This window comes from Osmia bicornis, chromosome 10, assembly GCF_907164935.1.
Source record: "Osmia bicornis bicornis chromosome 10, iOsmBic2.1, whole genome shotgun sequence".
Lineage (NCBI taxonomy): Eukaryota > Metazoa > Arthropoda > Insecta > Hymenoptera > Megachilidae > Osmia > Osmia bicornis.
The window spans coordinates 6,234,615-6,252,743 of record NC_060225.1 but is presented as its reverse complement, the minus strand read 5'-3'; the positions used below and the strand labels follow the sequence as shown (position 1 = coordinate 6,252,743).

The following is an 18,129-nucleotide window of genomic DNA, read 5'->3' as shown; positions in this document are numbered from 1 at the left end:
GCGAACAGCATCTCGCTACTTATATTAGATATCGGGATGAACGTGATTAAAACTGTCGATACGATTCGATCTTTAATCTGTAAACAAGTTTGGGCTTTTGTGAACTTAAAGATCCTTACCTTACTCTAACGAGTAATTAGTCATTTTGAATTTAAAATATTGATGAAGCATTTATACCACCATATTCAGTCAATTTTAAGCTTTAAATTGACATATCACAAGTGCTATTTTGTGACACTTTTATGTCATGAAATCATCTTAGACTTTTCACGTTTTGAAATTGAATACTTGAGATTGTCCGTTGCGATCCATAACCACGCATCTTGGGTTAAAAATATTGACAGGCGGTTTATATAATCATGTTCAGCAAACTTTAAGCTTTAATTTAATGTATTACAAGTCCTATTTATTTATCAATATTTTCATTTCGAACTAAAGAAACTCAACGAAACAATACACGTTTGGTTTGACGCCATCTGAATTTTGATATCGAGTCCGTTCTTTCGATCCGTATGGCGAAGATGTCAAAAGCAAAGGGAAACAACGAGCACAATAAATGTAAATGCATGCGGCTGACATTATGCGCATTTCTGGAAAATGCATACTCGCATTAGATACGATTTTTCCGACGCATTTCTATGGTAATCGAACGCAGCAACCGAAGGTGTCCCGAAGATACTTGGTAATTCGATACTTCTTGTGTATGTATGTATGTATGAAAGTTCTTCTGGATATCCAATACCGAAGAAGTACTCAAAACACTCGATATCTCGAAAGCATGGTGAAGCTTCTTCTGGCCCCGCTGAAACAACCGCCGTTGCTTTAGACACCTGAAACAGAATACGGGAATCTTGGGATTCGTTTTTGTAAGAAAAGAACGAGATAATGAAACCAGTACGTAACATAGAAAAAAACCCTTGGTAATTTTATAAAACTGGAACTCATGATATTTCAGCTTATTATTATTATATTTGTGTGTGTGTGTGTGTGTGTGTGTAGCACTGTTTTGCAAATATAAATATTTAGGGGGGGATAAATATAGAATAGAATTAATATAGAGTAGTTTATACCGGTGTTAATAAAATAATAGTGATGATGATAGTAAAGTTTGTTGGGAAAACTTTGAAATAGCTGTCACATTTGGATATCAAGTTTTTTATGTTCGAAGTAACGACCAGCTGGGAAGTATATAAAACAAGATGAATCGAAAGCAATTTTATTGCAGAGCAGTAAAGCGCAACAGATTACTGTCACCAAGTTATCCATCAAAATTGATGAATGTTAAATGGAAACATAACGATCCATCCTGTTTCCCTGCAGATCCGATTGAACCTTTCAATATTTATATACCGTTTGCTTTCCTGCAGTTTGCAAAATTCGGATAAATAACATTTATTAGTTCGGAGAGAAACCTATGATATCAAAATTTCCATGAATTTTATATTTATATATTCAGAAAATATTTAAATTTTGAACGTCATCTACTTTTGCTTGCTTAATTTTATTTTAAGCCTGAAGATTATATTAAATTTTTATTAATTTTATATTGATAGATTCAACAAATATTTAGTTTTTCAGTGTCATATATTTTTACTGATTGTAAGTTTTCGAATTTTTTGATTTAATAATTTACATCGGTGGTTATAATAATTTTAATGTTCATAGTTATAAAAGTATTTGTAATCAGGGTTCAATATAATCCGTTTGGTATCGGAATATCTTTCATGTAGTTTTTTGATCGAACATATAGATTGGAATGAAACTCTCGTGGGAAATCGATGAAATGTCTGTTCGATATGGAATGCAAGTAAAGTAAGTAACGTGAAATCTTAATTAGTGAAAAAGTGAAATTGTTCTGTACAGTATTTAAATTCTGTCTTTAAAAATTTAACAGGATTGAAATAACGATGATATTGTATTTAGTTAGATTATAAAGAATGCTCCGGAACATTAAAAATAAATAAAATAAAATAGCAGAATCTAGAATAATTAATAATAGAATCTAAAATAATTTTAAAAATCAAGTTTAAAATTCAATTAAAATTAGGACTCTCGCCATGGTCCGCCGTCTGAGAGTTATTATAGATTCCCACAGTAGAAACATCAATGCTTGTCAGACGTATGAGGAAATCCACTTAAAATTTTATTTTACATTATTAGTGATTTTAATAATATTCAGAGCTGTTTTATTGCTTCCATTTTTTATTTACCTAAATTTTAATGCTAGATTTCTTTTTGATTTAACGCTTTAATACACTATTTCCAATTATAGCGTAGCTTTATTGACGTTCAGAGTTTTCTTTTCTTTTCATATGGTTTAATTATTTGTATTATATTTGGAATTGCTCGTAAAATCTTGTTGGACAAACAGAAACTAATATCGTGGCGGGGTTAGTTCGATGGAAACAGAAAGGATTTCGATATTCGATCAACCGATTCCGTGGAGACGGTACCAAAGGGACCTCGCGTGATTCGAAGGTCGGCTTGGAAAATTTCGCCCTCGCAGATTTTTCCGCGATTCCCTTGAGTGAATCGCACCAGGGTATCGAAATCAAATCAGGAGCAAATAGACAAGCGGCACGCGAAGCACGTACACGGGGAAACGTAAACGTTCGTCTCGCACTTCGCTGACCAAGGTCCTGCGAAAGGTCCAAACCCTTTGATTTGAATTAAGAAGGCTCGTTTTTCCATCTTTCCGTGAGATTGTGAGAAATTTTTCTTTATTACATGGAATTTTTCAGTTTGAGAACCTCAGTTTCTGTTCTAATACAGGATACATCAGGCAATTTTAATTAAAAAGAATGGAAAGATTGTACACTTGTAGTGTTGTATATGTGTAAAAAGACTATTTTTTATTATTTTGTTCTAATCACTCGGCTCTTAAAAGTTACTTTCATGTTCAACTGATAATGAACAATTTTTGCAAAGGAACACGTACGTCGATTCTTAGGAAAGGAGTCTTTTCGAGCTGTTGAAATTTTCATTTAACGAGGAAACTCAGGAAAGCATGCGAAGGATATTAATAAGAAAAAGTTGCGAAAGTATTAATTGGAAGAGTGTAAAAGAACGAGGATATTAATTGAAAGATTTAAGAAAAGTTTAAAGACACTAATTAGATCTTGAGAGACAGTGATGCTTATTAAAATGGAATGAATTTGTTAACCCTGGAAATTTTCTTTATTACTGTTCAAAAAATAATATAATTGCATCAGAAATAGAAAAATTAAAATTATTTATTAAATATTTAAATGAAGAAAATTTACCAGAGAGGGCTAATAACAATTTTCCATTTTATTTTTAATAAGACCACTGTTCATTCGCCAAATCAATTAATTTCTTTGACGTTTGAAGGGCTCGTGTGTAATTAATCACTGATTTGTGTATCATACATTTCATGCGTTAATTACGCCTTTTTCTTCATTCTCAATTTAAATGCTATTGAACACTTATTATGGGAGGTCCTTGTATCTTGATCAAATCACTCGTTCCAAATTCCAATCGTATTCTTGTAACGGAATAATTAAGCGAATACGTATTAATTGGACGCAGTAGGCGCGAAAAGAAAGAAAGAGACAATGAAATATCGTTGGAAACGTCGATGGCGAAATTTAATTGGCAAAAAGTGAGAAGAGAAACGGACCAAGGCCGCGTTCACGCGTTGCATTAATTAAAAGCTCGGGGACGTTCAATTTCAATTTTAAATAACGCGGATCGGTCTTTGGTGCTGGTGTCTGATCGAGAAACGATAATACCCGCTTCTTCGACTTGCCGATCATTTACCATTTGCATAATTCGTCGACCAACTTAATTTCCGGTATCTCGGCTCCTATTGACTGTAGTCTATTCACTGTTGTTGCCTCTTTATATTCAATATTTCTTTGTCTTTTTTTAAAACGAAATTATTTTCTAACGAATCAATATCTAAAACGAAAGTTTCCAATTTCTCATTGAAAAATAATTCTCAGTCCATTTGCGAAAAGAATCCTAAATTCACTAATGATAATGTGAAGATTTGACAACTTTCTATATTTCCCATAAAATTGAATTGGCTAGAAGATCAAACGCCAGTTGTACGAATTCAGCAAGACGTCTGTTGGAATCGATAGCTTTCGAATGTCCCAGGATCTCACCTAACCATCGTCTACCATGGCGAAATCCATAAATTGAAATGCTGTCTACCCTTACAAAACTTGGCTTCTGCCAGGGGGCGATTTTATATATAAACGCAACCGTCGTCATGTATTTATACGAGCACATTTATGTCGGTGCACTTGGTATTTCCGTGGGTTAATTCGATCATAAATATACGTAGACGTCTTTACAGGGATAATCGTGACCCCTTGTACATACATGTACACGTGTACGATTCCTAGTGTGAAAATTTACCAGGTATCATAAAGTGTAACATAAAACATTTCAATTAAAAGTCGTAGATAAATTCTTTTGCATTTTAGAATCCTAGAATTTTGAAATTTTAGAATTTTAGAATTTGGGGATTTGAGAATCTTAGAATTGCAGTATGTATTTTTGAATTTGAGAATTTGGGAATTTTAGAATTTTAGAATCTAAAAGTCTTAGAATATTAAAATTTTTCAACGTTAAAATGGTGAGGGGGCTGGTCTATATTTACTCCCTGTTCTGAATAATCAAAGGGAAATAGGAAAATGTTGCTCGCATAGGAAATCATTGAACGGTGATTAATAGTGAATAACCGAGGTAAATATCGGAAAAGTAATCAGCTTCTGGCCGAAAGTAAAAATAAATAAAGCGACAACTCGGTGGGTATGTCGTTCGATAATGCCGGATATTAGTTTTCCATCGAACAATAGCTACCCTTTCGACCGAATTGATCGGTTTCTCCTCGACTTCTGGTAATGATCTTCACTGACCTCTTTCTTGGTACTATTTTATGAGAAGCTTGCAACTTAACAGCAATATCTTCTTTGATAATGCATGGTAGGTCAGAATTATAGATATGGATCTCTGGTTTCTTCGGTGCACTTCAGAGACAGGAGATTCTAAGAAAGCAAACACAGTGATTTCTGAAGTTTGTCTTTCTTTGGTTCGTATAATACATTTGAAACCATTTCCGTGATTAGATTGATTCTAACTTCAGAAACACTATACTTTTCAACAATAATTACTTAATCCAACTTTTCTATGTTTGTAAAAGCAAATGATAAAATACCTGTCAAAATTTTCCATTTTACTGAAAATTATTATAGGTTGAGTGTAGTGTTTGAAAATTATTTTCACACCATGTACTTTATTTTAAATTATTCTTAAAAGGTATATTTCCATCTTCTGGAACGCCTCGAGGGTTTATCAAGCTCGATAGGTAATCACAGCAATTAAGAGAACGCCGTTGTTACTCGCAATTAGTACGAGCGTAATCGCGATTCGATTCATCAAACCGCGATTCAATCGACTGTTTCGCTGTTTCAGCACAATTTTCGTTTCATTTCAACATGGTAATGCGAGAATCGACCAGGACGTTTATAATTCCTGGGTCATCCAGTTTCATAGGACAGATATGATAGATCTGTGTTTGCTACGATCATGGATCATTTTCATTTCTATTAAAACCCTAGCTGACTTACTGTATAAACACGATGTCCATTAAACAGGAACATGAATGATTGATACATTTTTTTTTTACATTTTTATCAATCTACTCTCAAATTCCATTACTGTAAATTACAGGAAAAATCAGGAAAAATTCATAAATTGAATGAAAATAATTTTTGTACAGTTGTGATATCTCAACATTTTTATTTCTCATTTTAGGGTATTAATAATTAACAAATATAATTACCAGAAATAATAGACATTTCTATATTTAATTTAATGATCCAAACTTATATAACATATGCAAAGGTTTTAACTTTTTAACCTAAAATTAAATCTTTTAATGAAAGGCTTTCGTATGTACATATATTGGGAGAATAATTTTTAAGAGAACAGTATAATCCGATGGTTAATAATTAATAGAATAAATACTTTTGTATTAATTGACTGTTAAATGTATGTTTTATAAATTTTGCAGTTTTTATTGTGACATATGCAAATTGAACGTCTTCGTTGCTCTTTTCATTCGCAAGACTCCAAAGGGATTCATTTCTGTTCGATTTAGATAGGAATAGGGGGCAGAGGTCGAGTTCGTTATTTCTCCTTTCTTTCCTTTGTTTCCGTATTCTCCAACCGCGAATGCATTGCAGTTTTTCATAAATTATGTGGAAATGAGTTGTGGAAATTGAAGGTGGAACTGATTGAATACGGTCGACCGTTCCTTTCTTCTCGTTTTGTTTCTCTTTTTTTCGGGACAGAATGAAATGTATTTGATTTGATGAATTTTTTATCGGAACAGAAGCTCTCCATCGAGTATGAAGAAGCTTTCCTTTCTGTGGAAGTTCCTTAGTTGAAGAAATAATGGCTTGGAATTTATTTGTTCAGTGAAGAGAAAATGAATCAGGAAATATGAAATCTATTTAAATATTCTAATTATAGGGAAAGAATTTATGGATTGAATATTTTATTTTCATTTCATATACAAATTCAAAGTTTTAAATAAATTTAAATTACACCTATGTTAAACAAATAAACCCTTGGGTTATCGATATGTATTTGTAAATATCATTGAATGTATAATGGAACAGATTAACGTATTTAAAATTCTGATGGCATGGTGTAACGTAAATCAATATATTTTTAATATTAATACAAATTTACAATAAATATTCATAAACATTTACGATAATATGCCCAGTTAAATTAAAATAATATTTTTAGTCATTCCAAATCTGTCTCTTAAGTGATACATATTTAAAAAAAATGTTAATAAAAATCAAAAAGACGAATATTTGTATTATATTTGAAGGGGCAAGTTAATGATCCGTTCCTCAAACGTACGTTATTTATTTACCCTATTCGTGTGCTTTTTCCACGATTCGCGATGGAACACGATTTTCATAAGGCGTTGTTGATTCGGTCGAATCGCGTAGGCGCGATGCACACGTTCGTTCAATATTTGCGAAAAGTGTGTGGATGCACTCGACATCAGTCTGTCCTTGTACAAATACCGACGCGAATGTGTTTACCATCCGTGGAAGCGTTATAATATTTCATTTCTTACCGTGACGTTCGATTGATTACAATAGTCCGTATGAAACAATCGTCCGAAAAATCTATGAAAAGAAATTTTTGATTTTTGTGCGTGAGAAATTGACAATTTTAGTTTAATTCAAACAGCTTGAATTAAAAAGCATCCAATTGATAACAGCGTGAAAATAGATTTCTCTTGATAAAGCATGCACGTGTTTGATTGAACCGATTTATTACAGAAAGCGCGTTTGCACCCGTTTGGTATATTACATTCCTTTTACTGATCGAACCGATAGAATTGAATGATTTTCCAATCGAATATCGTGGAAAATATACGAGAAGTTATATATTCATTTAAATACATTTATTACTCGTAAAACGTTTGTAGATTGACAATTGAAACGTTTGGTTTTATATTGGGTTACGAGATTCCAATTATGATTGGCATTTAAAGGAAGGAATTGATTTTATTTGACTAAAAGAAGTGATATTTATTTAACAGTATTTTGTACATTATTAAATGTTTAATAAACTTTGTGTGCAGAAGTAAATATGGGAAAGATTGCAATTAAATCTGTTGCAGAATTACTATTTCAATAATTCTGATATTTAACTTGTATCTTTTCACTCAGTAGAAAGATTAATAATTTATAATAAATGAAAAATTATTAACTGATAGAAAAGTGTTACTATAGTTTTGAAACATAAGTGCAATTATTATGATATAATTAGAATTTTCTTTTTCGAGTTTAAACATTTTTTGAATAAAAATAAAATTTCTTGAATTGAAGCTTTACCTTTAGAACTACCTTGGATAAAATTAACACACGCTTGCAGTGCTTTTCATCTAAATAAGTTTGGAAAAAATTTTCACAGGCAAACAGTAATTTATTGGGGCGTAAGGTGTTAGCTTTTTTTTTAATCCAAGAAGAGAAGCTGAGCTGAAAAAAAAAGGAAGGGGTATTTTTAGCTTTGCTCATCTCGGTGTGAAACCGAATGTCTTGGTAAAAAATGCAAGGGAGCTACCCTTTGGTTGTCGTTGTACAGAAGGACAGACGAAGAATAAAAATGAAGACAATAACAAAGGGTTTAAGAAATCTGGTCTCGAAGGAAATCATCTCATCTTACAGGAAGCTTCTACGAATCCTCGTAGTTGTATCCGACCACATGTTTCTCTCTTTTCTCTTCTTCGTGTTTTTTCTTCTTCTCTGTGCTTGAAGAGACATTAAAGTCCTGTGAAGTTAAAAGAATGTTTCTTGGAAATGGATCATGGATCCAACGAAAGCTATGTTGTTACCTTGCTGACGTGTTTTGGATGAAGGTGGTGAAATTTCATTCGTTCAACTTCTTCATTTTTGTCACGTTATGAAGTATTTAATTTACACAACTATAATTGTTTTAGAACATTTTGAAGTTTAAATGATTAAATTGAAAAAATCTATTTTTTATTTAATATTAAATTTGTGATTTTATAATAAAATTACTTCTTCGCGAGAATTTTAAAAATTCTTTAGAAATACAACAGGGAAGACATTAATTTGAATTTCAAATTGCTTTATGCTTGAAAGTTTTTTATGCTTCATGCTTGGTCTTCTAATGTAAAATTAATGGTGTTAAATATTAAACAAAATATATCGTCTCTGTAGAATTTTTTTTTATTTCCATTAATTTTCCAAATTACGTTTCCAAATCGACTCTTTGGAAAGAATTCGTATACAAATAGAATTTTTTGACTGGAGGTTCTGTGAAGTTTTAAATAGTTCTTTTTATAGTCACTCTAAAAAAAACTAAATAAATCTATATCAAAAGGGAAACAGTATAAAAGAGAAAAATTTCCATCATTTTTTCACCCATCCCTTTTTTTTATATTTCTGTGCACCATTCATCTCATTCAAATATTGATGTTCTGCAATTAAATTTTAAATAAAAAATCCTTTAAATATCCTTCAAAAAAGAACTTGTCAAACATCAAAGGGTTCACACTTTTATGTTAGGGGGATTTTAACTCAAAAAGCATTGAATTTTCGATCTGGTTACAGTAGTATAATTCCATTTCTATTTTCTATTTTGTTGGCTAGTTGTATAAATAGCAGACGATTCGATTGTTAGATGAAATAATTCAGAAACAATGAAACTTCGATAAAAGTTGCCTCAGAGCGTCCCCTTGGGAGGTGACCCACATTATAGTAACCTAAATATGATTTAATTAGGAAAATGAAAGAAAACCGTGGCAAACAGCAAACAACGATGAACTAGCACGACTGTTTTAAGCATTCCAGTGAAATTTCAACGTTTAAATTGTGTCATAGCTCGTTTTAGATAAACGGAATGATAAATATGTCAGCCACATGAAAAGGAATTATATAATAAGCACGGAAAATTCAATATTTCATTCAAAATTATATGAAAGATTAAAAATAAATTTTAATGTTTCTTCTGTTTATTTTATGAATATTTTTTTTTATTTAGGGTTTATTGTCACATCAACTACAAGGTTAGTGTTTCTAAAAATTTAGTTAATTTTTAAAATTAATTTACATTATTGTAAAAGTATATTTAATTTTATTTTGAAAGAACACAGATTAGAAATAGAATTTTTGCCCGGAATCTAATAGGTTTCTTGCACTGAAATTATTAAATCAAATTAATTTTGAAAGCAGCTGCAAAGTGTTTGCACTTAATAGAAATGCATTTGTCAGTAATTGAAACAATTAAAATAGAAACGAGGTTCATTTGAAATGATCGATTCGCACTTAAAATGTGAATGGTAATTTGATTCTGATGAAAGTGTTTAACGCAATAAATTGTGACAGTTTAGTGTCATACTAAATTAAATATATCAAACAGAATTGATTTGGATTTATACGAAATTAAATTACTAAATTCTGTAACGAAAAATAAAGGAAATAAAATTTTAAATTAAAGAAATAGAAAAATTGTTGAAAATATTATACTGAATGATTATTGTATTAATATTTCTAATTTCTTAATATGATAATTAAAAATTACTCATTATTATTTTTTTTATATCTTTGATTGGTTTAATTATTTAATATTATATTAAGTATAAAACAAGTTTGTTCTAAACTTAGTATATCGAGTCTTTAGAAGGAAAAATTTTACGAATTTTATATAAAATTAGCATATCCTTCTCCTGCATTTCATGCCATAAAATTTATTTCTGATACTTTTAATACTGCGTCAATCGTTGAAAAAAAATTTCCATTAATTCGAAAGCACCATATAAAACAGTGCCCTTTCATGGTCGTTGCCTTCCAACAACAGCTGCATCGTGTTAAAAGCATTCTAAACCGTGGCCAGGAGGCGTTGATTCGTGCAAGCTGGAATGAGTCGACGAATTCACAGATTTCAATTCGCTCGACGCTCTTAAACCGTTGAAATTCCACGAAGGAAATGAATATTTGTCGGTAATTGCTCCATGTTCAGCGAGTCTTGCGTTCTTACCAACCATTTGATACCGTTCGCCATCAGTGAGGAAAGTTTTAACCGATGTTTCAGGGAAAAGGACACTGGGCGACCAGCTTGGAGTTCACTTCAGAAATTGTCTGAGAAGTGTTTTCGGCCACCCTTTGAAATTGTTTGGGAAATAATCGTTTTTAGGTGCTTGCAAAATTGTGTCATTAAATTCCTTTTCGATTCATGGTATATCATTTAATTAACCAGAATAATAAATACTAAATAAAAGTTGACTAGAAAAGCGAATTACAATTAATTATTAATTATATTAACAGAGTAATAAATTTACTGATTTTTTAAATATTTCTTTTTATTTGATCGATTGAAATTTTAAGTGAATGTAACATCGACTGAGTGATTTCATTTAGTAGTTCGCCATCAAACTTCTACATGGCAAACCGTAGAATTATCATTCAAAACAACCTCTGCAAGCAAGTAAAACTTTGAATGAGGGAAATTCTCATCAACTCCGTTCAATGGGGACATTCAGTTAGGAATTAAGCTTTCGTGACATCATTCAATGACCACGAAGTACCATTAAACTGTGTACCAAAGACGGTGAATGAAAAGTGAACGAGGGAAGCTGTCGCAAAGTGTCTTTGAAATGATGCGACACGATCGAGACTGAAGTAGCAGAAGAGCTCGTTTGAAAACCACCGAATTTCCGGTGTTTCCAACTTCCTCCATGGCTCGTTTGAGAGCCTTGTAATCTTCCGGCTGGTATAATTAGCGAGCTGGGATCAATTGTCCAAGAGGTCGGGGGGATTTCTACTATGGAATTTTATTGAAATTTATTTTAAAAAGCAAATTTTAATATTAAAAGATTAAAACAATTTATTATTGTTAAAATATCCTTAAATTTGAAGCATTAGAAAATATTTGAAAACGCGTCTTGAAATGAAATTCTCTTATTTTAATTATCTTCCTCTCGGTCGATGATAGTTAACAGTAAAGCGTCCAGTCGCTTAGAAACGCTTCATTTCCGGCTGGCCTTCGACAGGAAGTTGCTGATACCGCTCGAATTAATTTAACCGTGAAACGTGACAGCCAACGAGTCACGAGGTTTGATGCATCCACGGAAGTAATGCAGCAACCGCAGCTTCAAAGGCCGCGTCCCGACGCGAGTAATTAATGAAGACGAATCGGCCTGCTACCTTCGTTTTCGAGCTAGATCCGCTTCGCGAAAGATTTGTCCCCCTACCAACTGTATGCTTCCTGATGAATCACGGTTAATTAAAGTGAATAACGAGCGAAGAATGCACGGTTCTTGCGCGTCGAAACTGTTGCCTTTCGTGGAAATTCTTTGCCTTTGTTGGTCAATGGGACTCTAAAAATAATTTCTTTTCCTTCTTGGAAGTTTCTGGTTCATGTAGACAATTTTCTGCTCTACTTTCACCTATTTAGATCAATAGATGTTGATTGAATAATGAAGGGTAAAATGAGAATGTCCATTCCGAATTTTGGAAATATTTAGTAATTATAGGTTTTAAAGTAGAATTTTATTTTAAAAATTTAGGTACATTTGTAATAAAGAAATGTGAAGATATATTGGAAAAGTCATTTTTATAGGCACAGTGTAAAATTTAAAAAATGAAAATAATATGCAATCCAAATTTTAATTAAAATTTCAGATGGTTCGCCATTCGAGGGTTGAATAATTATTTTAATTACAAATTTTTTAGTGGTATTGGTTAATGTCAGTAGCAGTTAATTTACGGTAGAAATCCATCAAGTAGCTTCCACCCTGAAACCTGTTATGTTCCTGTATAGTTATAACAAGGAACTGTTGTTGAAATCTACCTCGTTATTACAATGTACCTTAGTGTAGGTGTTGCTTTCATGGGTGCAACAAGCATCTTGAATTTCAAGGTGATTCAACTTCGCCTCGGTGATTCTGGCATGGATTTCAACTATTTAGTAAAGGCTTTATATAATGGTAACAAAATTAAAAGATTTTTCTAATATGATTAAATCAATGGAAAATTATAATAATTTAGGTAGATGTATTTTGTTAATCAATTATATTTCATAAAATGAAGTACAAATTATTTTAAAAATATAGAATGTAACCCTAAAACTAATAATAATTCCTCTTCATTTGGATAAAAATATGAGAGAACATTCTAAGTTAAACAAAAGTTATAGCAAAAATAAAATCTAATCATAGTAAAACAGTAAATCATAGTAAATGTTAAATAAAAGAAAACTATCCTAAATTATAGACAATTTTGTACGCTGTATTCCTTATCGCTCGTTACTCCCCGTATATATCATCCCCTTTCCTTCTTTTATTCTCACCCTATCTGGCTGTTACTCCGCTTATCTGTGTACTTGACTCTCTTTACTCTCAACTATTTTTCCCAGTCTCTTTGCCTTTATCGTTTTACCTTTTTTCCGCTTATAAATGCGATTAGAGTGGTCAAGGAACACTGGATAATTGTCTTTAGCGAGTTGCTAACAGTTTTAGCCTCTACAAAGGATGCGAATTAATTCGATTCTTTGTCAGGAAAAATTAAATTGCAGTCACTTTAATTAAAGGAAATTAGATACTCTTTTATTTATAATTGCTCTGTCTAAGTGCACAAAAAAAAATTTGATTTTAAAGATAAAAAATAGTTAGATGAATAATTGTAAAATACTTTATTCTCTTTAAAGTACAAATTATACAGTTGAAATTTCACTGGACTGAGCATAAAACATCAGAGTGAAAAATTAATAAGCGCACAAGTTTAAATACGGATTTAAAACAATTATGTGTTCATAGCTCTTCAGAAATCCTCAACGTGGCGTGTTAATTAAATATTCAGGAAAAATGTTACCGTTTAAACACATAACCCTTGTATTATTAAAATTCACTTTATCCTCTGTTATTATCCTATTACCTTTAATAACTATGCTTCTAAAATATCATTAACATTTCATTATGCACAATATCGTTGTTCGTAATATGGCTAATTAATAAGTTTGTATAAGTAACCGTGAATATAATTCTTCAGCTACGAATGTGTAATCTCAGAAATTAATTGCATTCAGTCTGAAGGAATATTTAATTAAGCTAAATCGGTTAGATTGTTGCTTGTTAAATGACAAATTTCAAAATATAGATAGTCAACGTGGATAGTTAACTTATTAAAGAAACAATGGATTTCTGATTGCTACTCCTAAAAGGCAATCTTTCATACTTCATTTAAGGCACTTTATTCAGAGGTTGCTTGTAAATCAGTAGTCTCAATAGGCTACCCACGAGATTTTGCAGACGAAATTACTGCATAAGGGATGTACCGTGTTTCGTAGTGGTGGAACAGCTCGTCACGAGCCCCGTCGCGTCACGTAAATCGTATAGCGCGTGATGTGCAACTGCAAGTAAGGTGTACGCCATGGTGAAATTAGTAGCGAAAGCAACCCTTGACCCCCGCGCCCGAATATACCTACACGAGAAATTTTATTTCACGCCCGGTGAAAAAACAAGCTGGATATCCCATGGGACGCGATAAATCAAAAAGCAACGCAGCCAAATAATAAATCAAAAAGGTGAACGCGCCGCGAGACGACGGTCGTGTACAAAATTACACTGAAATTTCGTAAATCGAATAGAAAGGAAGAAAATTATTCTATTTTTGCTTTTATCCTCGCATCGTACTTTGCATTTCAAATTTTTCGAAATAGCAAAAGCAATTACACCGACGATTTTAATCAATTTTTTTCAATTCAAAAGTAGTGGCAATTAATCATTGCAACTATCTTGTATTTTATTTTATAATTTTTATTTTAAATATCAAATATAGCATAGTGCTATTTTTATGATATATTATTGAAATATTAAAAGTGATAGTAATTCATTATTGCAAGTATGTATCTTGTATATGTTATTTTAAATAATAAACGCAATAATATTATCTTCAATTCTAAATGCAACCAATTTTTGTAGTTAACATTTCATTGCTTCAACGTTCAATTACGTTTAAATCCCAGAATTAAAATTTAATTGACTCTGAAATACAAAGTCAAAGGAATTAAAAAAATAAAGCTAAAGTTGGACTAGTTTAAAATGTGGACGAAAATTCTCCATCCGTGGCTGTTATGCATATTTGAATATTTATTTTTTCGCGGTGTCCAGTGCATCCATCGAGCATGGAAAAGAGATGAATTCGTGCACTTTGCTCGTGTTAATTACACTTCGAAACGGATCCGTAACTCATTTGCACTGTCGGAAAAAGGAACCTGATTTTTGATGGTAAAAAACTGTCCCGTAGATTCGTCGAATGTGCATGCTAACTTCCGTTTCGAATGTCAGCTACCTATTTTTCGTTTAAAAAAGATGTGGATAATATTGATATATTTTTTCAGACTCATAATTTTGGATGACGTTAGGTTTTGAAACATGGAAAATCTGACTGAATTTCATGACATAAAAGTATTTCAGAATACCGCTTATGATATATCATTTGAAAGCTTAAAATTTATTAAAAATGACTATATAAATATTTCATTGATAATCTTAATCCAAAGTAGCTGCCATAACGAATCAAGCATTTTGCAATTTAGCACTATGTAATGTTTAAATAAAGATTTAACCATTTTGTATCAAAAATGTTAAAGAAATGCTTATGTGGTTATTTTTATTAATCCATAATCTTTAATTTGGTGTATCATAAGTCCTATTGAACAATTCTTTTATGTCTTTCGTGTTCTTATGACCATCGTGTTGCTTTATAAATTGTTTCCATTACTCCAGTGTGATATAAATGTATAAACATCCGCAATCTACTGATAACAAAATATTTAATTACGTCAGGGAAGTTACGTGAGCCGGCTACCAAATGCTTCTAATTATCAGCATTAATTAATTATATTTTGGACAAAACGCGCACTCGTAACGATCCACATTCCCGGCACGCGGGTATACTGGCTGAAAGCGTCGAATTACTCGTATGATGTCCACCAAATGCAATTTCATAATTGACCGTCTAATCGATGCTCTAATTTCTGTTCTGTCGCGGCCGTTTAAAGGGGCCTTTCATCCTATATGATTGACAGACAGTAGCGCATCTTAATTCCCAATGCGATACAGCTTTGACGTTGCTGATCCGACGACAATTTCTCTATGACACTATCTATACGCTTCCGGTCATAAGTTTATGCCGACCTAATTTGTAATTGTATCATATATAATACAGTACAGTTCATATTAATATAATATGAATAAGATATTCTTTACGAATTATGACACTGCAATGATTGATAGTACTCTTATTTTTAATTAGATTGAATTCTTAATTAGAAATTCTTTGACTTACCTAATTGGAATTATAAATAATAAATTGAATTAAATATTAGAAAAATAATAGATAAATTTGTTTAGAATAAAAATGTAATACCTGGCAATTTAAAAGTAAAAAAATTAAAGTTCTGCCTGGTAATCAATTTAAGTAATTAAGAAATTAGCACCTAATTATCGTATAATAAAAATTTCTAATAATTCAATATAAAAGTGAAAGGAAAGAAAGCCAAGTATTTCATTCAACTAAAGCTTGAAAAAAGGTAATTGTGGAAGTGGAACCGGAAGTGTAGAGCAGGCACTAATCCAGGACTTATTGTTTTTGTTTCAGGAGAGCATCCAGCCGCAATGCAGCACGGGAACACGGCAGCAGGCTCGCCAACATCGAAGACGGTCCTCCTAATGCTCGCCTTCTTTTTGGGTCAATTGAGATAATGTGTGTTCTCGTACGTGTCTGTGCGTGGCATGTACACATGTGTGTGTGAATGAACATGTGTGTGAATTCACGTGTGAGGAGCTTTCTTCTCGCACATGATGAATCTTACCGAGCATTAAGTGAAATTCGATGGATCGTTGGACACAATAAGACGTAGTCACCCCCATTCCCTGTTTGTACCTTGATCGAAATTCAATTGACGGCTGAACGAGCAATCATCGACGAAGAAGCTTTCTTGTACCGTGCGATGAACGATAAAGCTGATTGGCAAGTTCTTTTTCTCTTTCTTTTAATTTTCTGATTCGGAGGAATCGTCATTAACCATTTTTTTCTCTTTTTAGTGGAAATTTATGGTAACGTGAATTAACGAAGCTTTTTGTTTTATTAGGTGGAAGACTTTCTTTTGATTGTTTTGAAGCAGTACTATAGCCCTAAGGTCAGTTTTTCAATAATAGTTTAAACTCTAATCAGTCCTTCGTGTTTTATTAAAAATAATTGAAATTCATTTAATAAATTTGAGAAAGTTCATATAAAATTTAATAATAATCAAATAAAAAGGATTAAATCTTTAGCATCTTTTTCAATCAAAAATTGTTGATGATAGAGTATCATATTTGGTCCCGTGAAAGGTTTCCTTACTTTAATTGTTTTCATGTTTTTTATATTTATACTATCGCACTTGGGAAGTTTCATTTCTTAATCAAAATGTGTGTATAGAATTTCAGAGTTTTAGCGATGAAAATTGAAATGAAAATTGATATTTCAGATGTGTGTATAGAAATGGTTTCAAAAGAAGCTGTAATTTAATTTCAATCAAGTTCAATTTATTGTTCAATCTTGTAACAAATAATTATTTTCGTTCGTGGTAAAATTTTTATAAAATTGATTATTATCCGCAAACAATTGAATCAATATTAGCTCAGTTAAAATTAAAGAAAGCTTCTTCAACGCACAAGAGAAAATTCAATTGCACGAATCAACGAACAACGATGGAACTTTTTTAAGCACACTCTATCTTGGTGCAAGAAGGATCGTCGATGAAGGAACTCTATAATAAAAATAATAAAAAAACGCGTAATCGCAATTTTCAGTGCATCTATAGACACTCTATCGATACGTCAGTCGTAGTATCCCAGGTTCGATATGTGTAATAACTTGCAGATTATTACTGCGTTCTAGTGTCATCGAGATAAGGAAACAAGAACATTTTACATGGTGTATGCTGTTAATGGTGATTAATAAGAAAGAATGGCTGTATGTATATGATTTGAAAATGGTATTTCAATACGTAAGCTCGTGAATCAGTAGGAATGATTATGTAAATTTAATTGTTAGAAAGGAGACGATTGTTAACAGTGCAAAACTGAATTCGTTCGTCCTTTAATGAAAAATGACAAATATTAGGAGAATTTTTCTTATATTGCAATATTGAGAATATTCTAGATAATTCTTGTTCATGCGCTCATACCTTTCACTCATTTGCACGTTTGGAATTCTTTCACTTGCAAGCTTAAACCCTTCACTCACTTGACAGGCCTCTCACTCGCACTCTTAGACCTCCCACTCTCTCCGTTCATTGAAGTCCAATGTTTTTACGGTCACTACTACCACCACCCGTACGCACTTCCAGGAAAAAATGTGGGTCACCCCATTTTTATACAATCTCGGTCATTCACAACCCTCGCGTTACGAAGTAAACTTTGGAGCCTTATATCTTCGGAACCAATCGAGATTTCAATTTACAACCAAATGTATCATCAAGGGGATACTTTATAATTAAACCGTGGATTGATCAATTTTTCAATTTTCAATAACGAAATGTAGCTAACTGATCCCA

The 18,129-nt window shown here is 32.0% G+C and overlaps 1 protein-coding gene across 1 annotated transcript in view; it reads left to right on the top strand.

Moving 5' to 3' along the window:
* The window catches only part of LOC114871252 (zwei Ig domain protein zig-8), a 219,763-nt gene extending 203,092 nt beyond the window's left edge, over positions 1-16,671 (top strand). The window contains exon 6 of the mRNA XM_029176926.2: positions 16,188-16,671. Coding sequence (XP_029032759.1) covers positions 16,188-16,291 — 104 coding nt within the window. The 3' untranslated portion in view covers positions 16,292-16,671. The remainder of the gene's footprint in view (positions 1-16,187) is intronic.
* Positions 16,672-18,129: the final 1,458 nt, after the last annotated feature.